Below are 15,623 nucleotides of genomic sequence, written 5' to 3'. Positions count from 1 at the left end.
ATACTTAGTTTGAGCCCACAGATGTGGGGGGACTTCTGCCAATTCAGGGCTGTCCAGAGACAACATGGACATTGTTAGTCATGCATTATTGTCAATCACTTCCTTTGTAGGTCGTGCTGTCAACACGTGACAAAAATCTTGTCTGTACATGTTGAGAGAGAGTGAGAAAAAACAGCTGTCACGTGGTTCCCAGTCTGGGGCAGTGTGTGCTCTTGAGTGCTAAAGGACCCAGAGAACGCCACTGTGAATCAGATGGTTTAGCCAGTGAAACATGTGGGAAAGAGTCAGTCACTGTGAAATAAGGTGTTTTTAGGTGTCACCTTGTCATTCAGAGTCAACAAAACAACAGTCATGTGTCCAGCAGATGGACGAAGTGACAAGTTCTGTGTCTGGTGTCAGCAAAAATGAGTCTCCTAAATGATCAGCAGGGTCTGAAGTCACACGAGCAGTGCAGTGTAAACGCTGTTCAGACATTAAACAGGTTGTGGGTGGGAGTCTATCTCTGGCCATGGTGAGCAGAGAGTTTTGCTGAGCATGGCCTGTTAACAACCATTCAAAAATGTACAATAATTCAGGAGCGAGAGAAACGAGTGTTAGTATTTTCTTCCTGTTTTGACACAAGTAGACCTTCAGGTCCACAGCTGAGTGTCAGCCTAAATTTTAGAATCAAATCTCTAGCCAGTAAATTTACTGGGCAGGAGCCTGACAGCAAAAATTGATGTTCATGTGATGATTGATCGAACGGGTCTATAGTTTTCAAAGGAGCCGTGACAACCTCAGGAACAGTCTGTTCAGACGCTCCAGTGGAATGTACAATTTTGCCTGAGAGAGGAGCGTCAGGAAAACATTTTTTCATGATCAAAGATTGTGTCGCTCCTGAGTCTACAAGAAATTTAACAGGGACGTCTTCAACCAACACTGTGAGCGTAAGTAACTTCAGATACGCTGCCTGAGTGTATTTGTAATATGTAGGAACGATCTCGCCTGTGTCTGACTGAAAAACAGGTGTGTGTGTACTGGTACTTATAGTTTGGAGTCCTGGGACTCAACCTCCCGGCACTAGTCATGTGGAGTGCCCACCTCTCTGACCTCGGCCACCTAGGTGCCCAGAGCCACGTCCACCTCGTCGGTGTGGGCTCGGGAAAAAGTTCTGTTCATCTTGTGACTGTTGCTGGTTTGAGCCGTATTGTTTATGCCTCGGCCCGTATGGGTGGTGTTGATATGGCGGGCGACTCCTGCCACGCCATTGATTTTTCTTATGAGGACAATTTCTGATCCAGTGATCCAAAACTCCACACAGGAAACAGGGTTGAGGTCCAGCAGGATAATCTTGACCTTGATTTGCTTGAACAGGCTGAGGTGGTGGTCTTGGTGTTTGAGGTAGTCTGGGAGTGGTTGCATCCAATGTCAGCTGTGTGGCAGCCTGGAGCAGCGTAAGCTGAGCGTCCTCAGTCTGCTTCTGTTTCCTTTTCTGTGTGGTGGTCTGCTCAGCGGTGTGTTGGTCCCAAGCGTGCCTGGCGTGTTTCAGCAGTTCATTCAGGCGGACGCCAGATTTCCATCCTATGTATGTGCTCTGAACAGCTTTGCGGATGGATGGTATGAGTCCACTCATCAGGTATTGACAGAAGATGGTCTCAAAGGATGAGGGTTGGGGTGTTTTACGCCAGTCATTGAGGGGTGCAGTGATACCAGAGTGTGTTCTGAAAACAGGAAGTAATCTGTTGGAGAAATCCTGTGGACTTTCATCTGGTTTTTGCATGGTGTCTGTGATGACTGAGAAGCTTGGAGTTTGAGGAAACGCTTCTTCTATCCGCTGCTAGATTTTTTCTAGATTTCTTCTGTAGAGAGTGTTGTCTAAGTGATCAAAGTTGACATGAGCGAGCCGTTGGCCATCAGCATCGTCAAAAAGGTCATTCCCCACTGCGTTAATGAAGCCAATACCATATACAGAGGCCAGTATCAGCTTGAGTTCTACCAAAGTGGGTCGGACCACAGCAACCATGTTTGTCACAGCGGTGGAAACAGGAGCTCCTCCTTGGGCTATGTCGGGCAGATGTTGACTCTCCATTTCGATCAGGGTTGCTTTTGGCCAGGCTCGATATACCACTTGAAGGCCAGTCGGTCCACCGACCTCCAACATAGGGTTTGTATGAACCGTGTCGTTGGTGTCTTCTGTTGCGTCATTGTCCTCAGGGTCGTTTTTACCCTCTTGACTTTTTTGTTGATGGGCTGCACTTTGTCCTTTGAGTTCTTTAATTTGCCGCTCGAGCGTGGCGGATTGTTCTTCTAGTTGTTTTTTCTGTTCCTCAAATTTTGCTTTTTGTCTGGTTATCCTCGTGTCTGCTGCCTGTTCTTCTGGAGGTGGAATGACTGTGGATGACGTTCCTTCTCCCAGGGGGGATTCATCAGTGGGTCCGTCCTCCTCTTCTGGAACGGGACCATGGCCTTGGAAGTCATCATCTGAATCAAGCGCCCACACGGGGGGTGGGTGTTGGATACGATGCAGAGGCGGCAGATAATTTTTTCTTGTTCTTTTTGTCTTTTCTTGGAACTGGTGGTGCGTAGGGTGGAGGAGCGGTGAGGCCAGTCAGGGATGGGTAAAGAGGTACTGTGGGAAGGCAGAGATCCGCAGGACTCCGGTGCATGTGAAAGAAAAGAAAGAGAAGGGAGAGATACGTTTAATTTGTCCTTTAACGATCTAGTTTCTTTTCCTGACTTAGCTTCTGGGGTATTTTGTGAACTTGTCATTGTCTCATTTTTTAGAGCCAATTTGGTTGACTTTTCAATTTTCTGAGTCATTTGAAATGTTTTAGACGCTATTTTTTGAATAATTGCTTTGGATTGATTTTTCCATAGTTTATACGCCTGTTCATGATTATGCATTGCTGTGAGCATGTCCTGTGGAATCTTTTTCATTTTACACATTCTTTGTTTTTGACCTAATAAATGTTGTTCTAATTTTTGAATTTCTGCTAGGTCAAAAGAACCATTTTTGGGAAAATCAAATTTGGAATACCACTGAGAAACAAAAGTGAGACTCAAATCTCCGTGCAGTTTGTGCATCCTGTCAGCTTCTGGACCGCAAGGAATGTAATCCTCTGCTTTACTGTTTCCTGATCCCATTTTCTATGTCCTTATTCCTCAGTCTTCCTAGTGAGACTTACCTCGTCCTATTTTTATAGGTCTACCTGGGTTTTTAATTTAAAACCTACTTTGTCTCAATTTTTTTATTTCTCAGCCCCTTCTCAGGTATCTACCTCGATTTGTGTCATACAAATCTACCTCGTTTTTAGATCATTAAAACCTACTTGATTGTCTTGATTTGTTTATACACAAATCTACCTCGGTTTTGTAATAAAACCTACTTTTATATAAAATTGTTTTTACCTTTGTTTTGATATGGGTCTCTCAGTCAAGTTCGGATCCTGTCGAAGCCGGCCCCCTCCGATGGAGAGCCAGAACGCCCTCCCTTCTCTAATGTCCTACTGGAGGTTGGAGGAAGAATCAGTGATTCATTGAGATCAGTCCCGTCCTGGCTTCCAGCAAAGTGGACAGGCCAGCGAAGGATCCTGTTCGTGACGCCAAATTATGGAGTTTTATCAAACCTGTTGTTCAATAAAATTTAGAAGACTGAGAACTTTGTTTAAAAACACGTAGCAAAGTTTATTTCTCTTTTGCAGAAGGAGAACACATGAAAAACATGCAGCTCAGTGAGTTCTGTGTGTTATGAAAAAACATGAGCAGTACAGCTTCATTTATACACCTCCACACGTCATAAAACATTCCTGGCCCCATTGGGCAGTTGACAGGTTCCAGATGGTGGATCCTTTACCTTAAGGGCCAAGACAAACAGTTCCTTGTTGGTCGGGTCAGGCGCATCCCTATTGCAGTGATTTATGTGCGAGCAGTTTCTGGGAACCAATATTCTTATGGCTTCACACGCTCAACAAGGCCCCTCTGACTTCCTGCCCCATGGTGTGATGAGAAACAGTTTCAATAGGAAATGGCATGCGGGTGGTCTCAAATAGATGGACATCACAACTTAACTAAATAATATGCATAAGACTTGACTAAAACAATACAAAATACTTGAGTATATTCTTTTCCCTTCACAAAGCAATGTTTTGTTTGTCTTTGTAGAATATATGATTGAAACTCTTCAGAAGACTCACCTGTTTCTGTCCCCCTGCATAAAATCTGCACTCTCTTTAGTTCGCAGAGGAGACGTCCTGGCAGCGTGGAGCGGCATTCGTCCCCTGGTGACCGACCCAAACTCCAAAGACACCCAGTCTATCTGCAGGAACCACATCGTCAGTATCAGTGACAGCGGGCTGGTCACCATCGCAGGTCAGCTGCGTCCCAGACTTCTCTGACAGGAACTGTTTCCTGTCTGTGGCTTTAACACTTCGCTCTGTGTTCAGGTGGGAAGTGGACCACCTACAGATCCATGGCTGAGGAGACTCTGGACGCCGCCATCAAAGGTCTCGGCCTCACAGCTGAACCCTGCAGGACTGTGGGTCTGATGCTGGAGGGAGCAAAGGGCTGGACGCCGACGCTCTACATCCGCCTGGTGCAGGACTACGGCCTGGAGAAGGAGGTTAGACAGAACGAGATGCTTCCTGTGAAAACAAAGAACGCCGAGCGTTGCTGGGTTTGTTTAAAGAAGCTGAAACTGAGTTGTTGAATTGAAAAGTCAAGTCAAGTCAACATTATTTATAGAGCACATTTAAAACAGAACCTGTTATCAAAGTGCTTAACAATAACAACAAAAACAATCAATGAATAAATTAAAGAGAAAAATATATAAACATATATATATATACACAATACACTAATAATGATAACTGAAGAATTAATAAAAAGCATTTAAAACATAAGGTCACAGATTAAAAAAAACACTAGAACAATTTACACTGTGTGAAATGCCTGAGAGAACAGATATATTTTTAGCAGGGATTTGAAGTGAGGAATGGAGGTGGCTTGCCTGATGTTGGGGGGCAGGTTGTTCCAGAGTTTGGGGCCCATGACTGAAAAAGCCCGATCTCCTCTGAGCTTCAGTCTTGTTTTTGGAACAGCCAAAAGCAGCTGATCAGATTATCTCAGGGCCCGAGAGGGAACGTAAGGTTCCAGAAGCTCAGAGAGGTAAAGGGGTGCGAGGCCATTTAGGCATTTGAAGGTCAGCAGAAGAATTTTAAAAACTATCCTCGTAGGAACAGGGAGCCAGTGAAGGGAGGACAGAACTGGTGTAATATGTTCAGACCTACGAGTTCCGGTTAAAAGCCGAGCAGCAGCATTCTGGACAAGCTGAAGACGTGAGATGGAGGCCAGGCTGACCCCAGCATACAGTGCGTTGCAATAGTCCAATCGGGTCATGACAAAGGCATGGACTAGTTTCTCAAGGTCGGGTCTGGACAACACTGGCTTGAGTTTAGCTACCTGTCTGAGTTGGAAGAAGCTTTTCTGCAGAACAGAGTTGATTTGTTTGTCAAACTTAAAATCAGAGTCTAAAACCATCCCGAGATTTTTACCAGACTGCTTCAGATATGGCTGAAGAGAGTCCAGGTTGACAGGATCAGTGGCGGCAGTTGAGCTAGGGCTAAAGACAACGACTTCGGTCTTGTCATTGTTAAAACTTAAGAAATTTGAAGCCATCCAGGCCTTAATGTCATCCAGACATTTTAACAGAGGGTGAATGGAGCAAACACTTGCTGGTTTCACAGGCAGGTAGATCTGGCAGTCATCAGCATAGCAATGGAATGAAAGACCATGTTTCTTCAGGATGGACCCCAGTGGGAGCAAATAGAGAGAACAGAAGGGTCCAAGAATCGAACCCTGTGGGACCCCACATGAAAGAGGTAATGAGGCGGATACATTGTTACCAACCTTGACACAGAAGCTCCTGCCACTCAGGTATGAGCGGAACCATTCTAATGCAGCACCTGTGACCCCAACCCACTGTTCCAGCCGTGATATGAGGATACTGTGGTCAACAGTATCAAAAGCAGCAGTAAGGTCCAGGAGCACAAGTACCACAAATTGACCAGAATAGTTTGAGATCATAATGTCGTTACAAACCCTTACTAATGCTGTTTCAGTGCTGTGGAGTTGCTTAAAACCAGATTGAAAAATTTCGAAGATTCTGTTCTCATTCAAAAACTTGTTTAATTGAATGAAAACTTTTTTCTCCAGGATTTTGGACAGGAAGGGAAGTTTTGAGATTGAAAGGATCAAAACAAAAGCTAAAATTAGCTAAATAGGGTCAAAGTTCGTGCTCAATAATCCAGGTAGAAAATCCAACAAAGTTCAGTCAGGTCATCTGGACGGTTTCTTTTTCTTTTTTTTTTTGGTGAGACGTTTCGTCCTTCATCCAAAGGACTTCATTGGTCCGAGGGGCCACAACAAACTCAATCCCACCAGCAGCACACTCACATAGTGGACCAACAGTTTGCTGGAGATAAGATGGTTTCTGGGGCCCGCCCTGTCCCCCGTCAACTCCTCTGAGGCAGCCATAACCAGAGTGGTTCAAAACCTCAAAGTTCATGTGAGGTCATCTGGACGGTTTCCTTTTTTTTTTTTTTTTTGTTGAGATGTTTCGTCCTTCATCCAAAGGACTTCATCAGTCCAAGGAGCCACAACAAACTGGAGTCCCACAAGCAGCTGGTTGGTCCACTATGCGAGTATGCTCCTTGTGAGACTCAGTTTGTTGTGGCTTCTCAGACTGACGCAGTCCTTTGGATGAAGGACAAAACATCTCAACAAAAAAAAAAAGAAACAGTCCAGATGACCTGACTGAACTTTGTTGGATAGCTAAATAGTGATTAATAGCTAAAAACTAACTTTAGTGAACCAGTAGCTACAAGCAAAAGTTGGCTAATCAATAGCAATAAATAAATAAAACTATCAAAGTAGAAGCTTAAAACAAAAATGGCAAACCGTAAATAAAAGCTAAAACCAACAAATTACATTACTGTAAAAGTAAGCTGGGTAGCAGAATAACAAAAAACTAAAACTCGTAAAACTGTAACTAAAAGCTAAATTGAGCTGTCCTGCTGAAGTAGATTTTAATTAGAACTGTTATTTTAAGGGTTTAAAGAGTCCTTAAAGCATTTCTTATAGGAAAAATGTATGGTAAATAAAATAAATAAATTGCAAATATTAAAATTGAATAAACACCAAAGGTCATAGCTGTAACGTCCTAAACAAGCTAAATATTTTGATCAATGAATGGTCAAAATGGCCAAAGTAGTTACTCCAAATAAATGTATGAAAAAGACTATAAATAGGAAAATGGCGTGAATGCTGAGTCAGCATTCACACATTACTTACATTCAAAGTGTTAAACTCACGATTCTTTTTGTTCTGTCATTGCAGACAACATTTCTTAAGATGATCTTAGTCTAAAACTTTTTAAACTTAACCCAACAAAGTCCAGTCAGGTCATCTGGACAGTTTCTTTTTTTGTTGTTGAGATGTTTCGTCCTTCATCCAAAGGACTTCATCAGTCCGAGGAGCCACAACAAACTCAGTCCCATAAGTGACTTACGGTTTTGAACCACTTTGGCCATGGCTGCCTTAGAGGAGTTGATGGGGAAGAGGGTGGACTCCAGAAACCATCTTATCACCATAAAACTGGTTGGTCCACTATGTGAGTAAGGACTGATGAAGTCCTTTGGATGAAGGGCGAAAAAAAATTTAAGTTAAATTTTTTCAGATAGAAATGTTCTTCTAGATAACTGTTCATTTCTGACAGGTGAGAATGAGATTTTGTCAGAGAGTATTCTGTTGACATAGTAAAAAAACTTTTTAGTAGTGACTAGAGTGTGGCTTTTATGCTACAACAGCCTGCCGTACACGTGGAGCTGACATTAAATCTGACATTTCTAAGGCACAGAAGACCAGAGTCACGTTGAAACGCAGCAAGATCCATTCAATTTATCAGCGGTGTTTGTTTCGGACGCATCGACCTCCGTCAGCTGCGGCGCAGCCTCCGATAATTAGCTTGCCGGTTTTTATTAAAAGCGGCAGAACACAGAGTGCTAGTCTACGGTAAACTCACTCCTCATTAGCTGCAGCCGCAGCAGCCAACGGGTTCTGGAGAATATTCCTTAAAGGTCAGTGTTGATATTTGGACAGCGTGTGGCCTTTCACACGATCGGCAAGCCAGCCGTCTGAATAACAAACAGATTCTTCTGAAAACGGACGACGACTCACAGACAAAAGGGAGCTCAGGTTTTATTCTAAAACAAGAAGATGACATGGATTATCTGAAAATTAAAGGTCTAGCTTTGATTGGAAGGCAATGATGATTAGCCTTGTAAAAAAAAAAGTCCTGTGTTAGCTCATTTGTCCAGGTAACGCTCAAAATGTGTTGAGGATCACTCTCAGCTACTACCCCACCATATTTAAGCTCGGCAGCTAAATCTGACTAAATTAGAGACATTTTGAGGGCTTGCTGTGGTCATTGTGAGTTTCTTTTCAAAATGTCTAATTTTTCAACTGATATTTTGAAACAAACACACACAGGTAAAGACATTATTGCCTTTTTGGCTTTGGCAGAAGAAATAACCAGGAATTGCAGCTGATGTGTTTTTATTAAAGCTGTGCAGAAGTTTTGTATGTACCTCTGTTTTACTCATAATAATTACAATAACTAGAGAAATTGCATTCCTGAAAAATGCTGTGTGAATGCTTATTTGAAGAACTTGCTGAGAAACGGCTGAAATTAGCTAAAACATGCTGAAATGTAGCTGAAATGTAAGAACAAGCCTAAATTAGCAGAAGAAATCAGAAAGAACACATATTTGCTGAATTGGGTTTAAATAAGCAGAAATAAGCACATAAATTATAAAATTGACTAAAAAATCTGAAATGTGCAAAAAATTGCTGAAAAATAACTAAAAAGGCAGAAAGAAGCTTAAACGACTGGAAGAAAGTGTAAGGAGCTGAAATGAGCTAAAATATATGGAATTAGCTGATAAAACTAAATTTAGCACAAAACAGCTAAAAAGTAGCTGAAACTAGCAGAAAAAAGATGAAAGGAGCATAACGTGAAATTAGCATAAAGAAGTTAATTCGATGGAAAGTAACAGAAATTGTCACAAAAAAATTGAATTGATCTGAAAAGAGCTACAATTAGCTAATTAATGCTCAAAGTAGCTGAAAAGGTAGAACAAGCTTAAATTAGCAGAAGAAAGCAGAAAGCATATGTTTGCCAATTAGGCTGAAAAGCAGAAATGAGCACAAAAAATTGGAAATTTTCTATAAAAAAAAAAGCTGAAATTGGCAACAACAACAAAAAAAAACACAGCTGGAAAGTAGCTTAAGGTCGTTTTCACACCTGATAGTCCTGTAGACTCAGTTCGATTGGGGACCAATATTCATGAGCTTTTGTGTTTGCATTCACACTGCACTGTGCAGTCGAGTCAACCTGTTGAACCAACCTATTCCCCCGCTCGCCTGTGGGGGCGCTGCACCAAGAACTACTGAAAGAAACGACACAAAAACCTCTGAAGACACGTCTTCTTCTTCTTTTGTAAATAAAAACAAAAACGAAGTGGCATCAAGTTTTAGCAGTTTTAGGAGTTATATTTTGTCATTTTTCAAAAATGGACTCAGCATGAGCAGAAGATGAGACAGAAGACCATGGAGAATATTGTTTTTCACACAAGGCAGCTGACGGCTCCATATAAGGTCAGAGAAATGCGTGTTTGTTTGTCCTGCGGAGCGGGGCTCGGTCTGTTTACATTCACACTGCACTGGAACCGCGCTGGAGTTCTCTTCTACCGGACCGAGACCTAGGTTTTAGCCCGGGCCAGAGTTCGCCTTTTTGTTCCATGACAGAGTTCGATGGCGCGTTCACACCTCCCTAAACAAACCGGACTTTCAAGGAAAACGAGCTAGAGTTCGATTAAAGCGGACTAAACAGGGCTAGTGTGAATGCACCCTAAAAACCAGAAAGAAACTTAAATTACCAGAACAAAGTGGAGAGAGCACATTTTTGCTGAATTAGGCTGAAAGAAAGTTGTAATGAGTGCAAATAATGTGGCATTAGCTGAAAAGGCTAAAATTAGCATATAAACAGCAAAATAGCTGAAATAGCAGTAAAAGCTGAACCTTGCAGAAAGAACTTGAAAGGAGCACAAAAGAGCTGAAAAACCTTTTGAAATTAACTGAAAGTAGCAGAAAAAAGTTTAAATTTGCACAAGGAAGCTGAAAGAAGCTGATGCAGAACAAAATGTGAAAGGAGCAGTAAGAGGTTGTAAACAGAGCTAAAGAGATGAAGGATGTAAAATGAGCTCAATTCATTTTCTATGAGGAAAAAAGTGACAGAAAAGGCTAAATGTTTCAAAAAGCTAAAGGTGCACCAGTACCAAAAGTCATAGCAGGATTCTCCTGAACAAGCCGAATGTTTTGATATGATTTGTTGAAATAGCTTAAAAACTGCAGGACGAGAATTGCACGGAAAAACATACTGAAGAACAATGGACTTCATAAACATTCACATTATAAAGATAATTTTGTGTGTTCCTGTTGCTCAGGTTGCCCAACACTTGGCGTCGACCTACGGAGGAAAGGCATTTGACGTGGCCAAAATGGCTCAGGTGACAGGACAGAGGTGGCCGATCGTTGGGAAAAGGCTGGTGTCTGAGTTCCCCTATATTGAGGCCGAGGTAAAACCGGAACACCGTTCAGTCAGGTTACGGCCTGGTTCTGTGTCTGAGGAGTCTGACATCATGTCTTCTCCCTCAGGTCCTCTATGCCATCAAAGAGTACGCCTGCACCGCTATAGATGTCATGGCTCGCCGAACACGCCTAGGCTTCCTGAATGTTCAGGCAGCGGACGAAGCTCTCCCACGCATCGTCCAAATCATGGGCAAAGAGCTGAACTGGAGTCAGGAGAAGAAGACGGTACCTGTTTCTATAACAAATGCTGTATTTAATTAAAAATAAGTTAAATTTAAGCATTTACATTTAGATTGAATGTGGTGAATTATTTTACTGAAATTTGCTGAGGAAGCTGAAACAGAGTTGTAGTTAAAACAAGCAGAACAGAAGCAAAAATGAGAAAACATAAGCTAAAATGAGAGGAACACAGGCTAAAGTTAGCAAAATAGAAGGCAACATGAGCAAAATGGGGGGGGGGGGGGTTTAAATGAGCAACACAGAAGCTAAAATGGGTGAAACCACTAAAATGAGTGAAACACAAGCTAAAATGAGTAAAACAAGCTAAAATGGGAGGCATACAGCTAAAATTAGTCACACCGAAGGCAACATGAGCAAAATAGGGGGTTTAAATGAGTAGAACAGAAGCTAAAATGAGTGAAACATAAGATAAAATGAGTGAAACACAAGCTAATTTTAGAGAAACAAAAATGACCACTTTCAGGGGAATTTAGGTGAAGGTTATGGATGTTTATTAGCAACTATTGTTAAACTATGATGTGTGAGTTAGAGTTGCTTTGCCCAAGCGAGACAGCTCAGAGCTCTCTAAAGAGCATGGATAAATCCATGGATTTATCTGACATTTGGTCCTTCGAGCCGGATAATGTCAGATAAATTAATTATCCTTTCATCATCTCTTTACTCAAATAAGCCACTCTGAGGACACAATAAGACTTTTCAACCTAGTTTACGCCTTACAAGGGTGCATAATTCAAAACAGGCTTACACAGATGTTACATTGAAGCTCAGGTCACAAGGCCTGCCCACGGACAGTATAAAGAAGTGCCTTTTTATAATGCTTATCAGACAGAGACGAGGTCAGGATTAGGGCTTTAACAGACTACTCGAGTAATCTACACATCGCTTCCTAGGACACCTATCGAGGTTTTTAATTTCATGTCGAGTATTCGTGGTGATGTCATTACGCCACCGTTATGTCATCGCGTCACGTGATCCGCACCGGGCGCGGGTTACAAAATGGATTCCTCCAAGCAGACGGATGGAGCAGAGTAGACCTAGTCTTGACAAACAGGTAGAAATGCATCAGTAGTCTGGAAATATTTCACTAAAGATGAATCTTCTGGTTCAACTACCGTAAGGAAACAGAAAGTGAAACAACTTCCTGACTGTTTGGAGCGCATTGCGAACCGGTGTTACACCATATTTTGTGACCGTAGGGGGCGGTGTTGCATGCACTGTTGCAGGTCACAGAATATGGTGGAACACCGGGTCCAATTGACCGAACCAGAACCAGCTTCCTCTGACCTTGTTTCACAAACAAAAAAGCAAAAAATATTAATCTCTAAACCTATGAAAAAACCGATAAACATATTAACCTCTAAAACTAAACTTAATGCGCAACACAGCTGGCGGTGGTGTGGGGTGGTCGACCCCCCCCACTGTTTTTAGTTTCGTTTTTGACGTGCCGCATGTTTCTTCACTTTTGCAGCTTAATAATAATAACTAAAAGTTTAGTTTTTCCTGTGACTTATTTGGTGTATGATAAATAGTAGGAGCATAATATATGCTCCCAATTTTTTTATTTAAAAAAAAAAAAAATTAAAATAATGACCTTTTTTGCGGTTTTATTTATTTATTTTTGTATCTTTAGATCCTATGATGTCATCAAGTACTCGAGTTTTACTCAAGTTTTATTATGTTAATGTCGAGTTTAAAAATTATGTAGTCGTTCAACCCCTAGTCAGGATGGTCTCTGCTTTCCAGCTTACTGACGACGGACGAGGCCTTGGAGTTTATCAGGTGCACAGGCTCCATGCTCTTCAGAGAGCTCTGAGCTGTCTCTCTTGGGCAAAGCAACTCTAACTCACACACATTAGTTTAACAATAGTTACTAATAAGCATCCATAACCTTCACCTAAATTCCCTTAACAACTACTAATTGACTTTTTAATTAAATAAAAAATCCAGGAGGAGCTGGAAGCAGCCAAGAAGTTTTTGTACCACGAGATGGGCTACAGGTCTCGTTCTGAGCAGCTCACAAAGACGTCTGAGATCAATCTGGACTACCAGGAAGTAGTCAGGTACCTGAATGTTTTGTTTTCTCTCTCAGCTGTGACGCGCCTGTTTATATAAGCGCCGTTAATTAGTTACGTGTGCCGCAGGTACAAGAAGCGCTTCCATAAGTTTGACAAAGAGACTAAAGGCTTCATCACCACGGTGGATGTCCAGAGAGTTCTAGAGGTGAGTTCCTCTCAGGCCGTCTTTCGTCTCCACACAGTCGTTACACGTCATTGATCCACAACTCGTCTGTTTCGTCTGCAGAGCATCAACGTCCACATCGACGAAAACGCTCTGCATGAAATCCTTAATGAGGTGGACTTGAACAAGAACGGACAAGTTGAAATAGACGAGTTCCTTCAGGTTTGTTGTCAACATTACAGCTTCTGTAACGCTTCAGCAAGGACCATTTAAAATGACCCCGACAACCAACATCAGCTGAGGGTTTAAAACAAAAACTGGATTTTATGTGTTGATATTTGTAGTCTTTAGCCACTCAATTTTTATTAATATGATCTAAAGGCTGATTTGTACCTCAGTTTCAGTCCTTGTTCCTGACTATGGCCGCGTACTGCTCAGTGTGTGTCAGCCTAGAACAACTTTCTGCAGCAGATCAACAGGATCTTTGGTATTTTTCATAGATTTTACAAATGAAATTGGATCAGTTGAGTTCAAGTTTTTGTTAGGTGTCAAGAAAACTGGTTAATCCTTCAGTTTAGGAGCTTTTAATGCCTGAAAGATTCACATTAGGTCACTTCAAATAATAGAAAAGTTTAGTAGATATACTTATTATATCTACTAGTGAATATGGTGAGAACAGGGAACAGGTGGAAGAGAACTTGGAGAGGTAGAGGTATGCACTTGAAAGAAGAGGAATGAAAGTCAGCCGTAGTAAGACAGAGGACATGTGTGTGAATGAGAGGGAGGCCGGTGGAACAGTGAGGCTACAAGGAGCAGAGGTCACAAAGGTGCAGGACTTCAAGTACTTGGGGTCCACTGTCCAGGAAAATGGGGAGTGTAGTAAAGAGGTGAAGAAGAGAGTCCATGCAGGATGGAGTGGATGGAGAAAAGTTTCAGGAGTGATTTGTGACAAAACGGTGTCAGCAAAGGTCAAAGGAAAAGTTTACAAGACAGTGGTGAGACCAGCTTTGTTGTATGGTCTGGAAACAGTGGCATTGACAAAAAGACAGGAGAAAGAACTGGAAGTAGCAGAAATAAAGCTACTGAGGTTCTCCTTAGGATCAGAGGTACAGCACAGGTTGAACAACAGGGAGATAAAGTTAGAGAGGCCAGACTGAGATAGTTTGGACTTGTCTAGAGGAGGGTCAGTGGGGATACTGGTAGAAGGATGTTAGAAATGCAGCTGCCAGTGACACAATCCTCTGTTTTTTGACCCATTGGCAGGCAGACGAGCGAGGCAGGGGTTTAAAATAAAATTACTTATTTTAAACAACAAAACAAAAATGGCTGAGGCAGCAAAACTTACAAACAGGATCAGGCGGGCAAAACGGTATGGGTACAGATTCAGATGGAGACGGATCATCAGACAGGAACAGAGGAGGACTGAGTCGTCTGTGCATAAACAGAACAATGACCGGACGGAGAGTGGAGGAGAGAAGAGCTTTAAATAAGGCAGAGGGAGAGTGCGTAATGAGAGCACCTGGGCAGGTATCTGATGAGGGACAGGTGTGAATGATAAAGACTGGAGACTGGAGAGGCTGACTGAGGAATGGGTGGAAACTGGCTAAGAATACAGATTCAAAAACACAAGGACAGAATGACACCAGCAGAATGTAAGTAAACACAAAAAAGCAGAAGGGGAAGGCACAGAAATACAAAGACAGACAAGGACAGAGTGTGATAGCCAGGAAAAAGACAAAGGGGAAGTGAGAACAGAGATAGAGGAGGATGACTCGCTGTGGAGACCCCGAAGAGGGAAAAGTTGAAAGTAGAAGTAGATATACTTATTAGCTCGATACTTACCAGGTATGTGCCAGGTATATACTGCCAGCAATGTGCCGAATATGTTTCAAGTATATGTCAGGTACGTCAGGGTTCCCAGCAACTCTGGAAATCAAGGAAAACCTGGAAAATGGCTTCCACATTTTCCAGACAGGGAAAACTCAAGGAATCTGAACACTGATTTGTTGATTTGTTGATTAAAAGATGATCTTTCTGAGATTTGAACATGTACGTGTATTAATGCTAGTATCCTAGTATCAGTGGGTCCATGTTCTGCTTCTACAGTGTCCATAGTACATGTATTCTAACTGATCTATGGTGGCTTTTTAGTTTCTGATGTTCAAGTTCAAGTCAAGTTTATAGTCATTCACATCAAATGTGGAACAAAATTATATACACAGGGTCCCAGTTACACCCAACAATAGCAAAAATATAAAGTATAAAAAGAAACCGTATATAAGGACCTAAGATATACGCTAAAGAAACGCCAAACGGTATGCTAAAAGATCTAAGATATACACTAAAGAAACGTCAAACGGTATGCTAAAAGATCTAAGATATACGCTAAAGAAACGTCAAACGGTATGCTAAAAGATCTAAGATATACGTTAAAGAAACGCCAAACGGTACGCTAAACGATCTACGATATATGCGAAAAGATCTATGATATACGCTAAAGAAACGCCAAACGGTACGCTAAA

General features: G+C 42.0%; 1 protein-coding gene across 1 annotated transcript in view; it reads left to right on the top strand.

Annotated features, from left to right (window-relative positions):
• gpd2 (glycerol-3-phosphate dehydrogenase 2 (mitochondrial)) overlaps window positions 1-15,623 on the top strand; it is a 45,790-nt gene that overhangs the window by 28,263 nt on the left and 1,904 nt on the right. The window contains exons 10-16 of the mRNA XM_037696543.1: window positions 4,213-4,347; window positions 4,422-4,597; window positions 10,539-10,670; window positions 10,750-10,908; window positions 12,871-12,983; window positions 13,065-13,143; window positions 13,225-13,323. Coding sequence (XP_037552471.1) covers window positions 4,213-4,347; window positions 4,422-4,597; window positions 10,539-10,670; window positions 10,750-10,908; window positions 12,871-12,983; window positions 13,065-13,143; window positions 13,225-13,323 — 893 coding nt within the window. The remainder of the gene's footprint in view (window positions 1-4,212; window positions 4,348-4,421; window positions 4,598-10,538; window positions 10,671-10,749; window positions 10,909-12,870; window positions 12,984-13,064; window positions 13,144-13,224; window positions 13,324-15,623) is intronic.

This window comes from Nematolebias whitei, chromosome 23 (assembly GCF_014905685.2).
Source record: "Nematolebias whitei isolate Nwh7 chromosome 23, NemWhi1, whole genome shotgun sequence".
Classification (NCBI taxonomy): Eukaryota; Metazoa; Chordata; class Actinopteri; order Cyprinodontiformes; family Rivulidae; genus Nematolebias; species Nematolebias whitei.
This window is presented reverse-complemented; position numbering and strand designations above follow the sequence as displayed.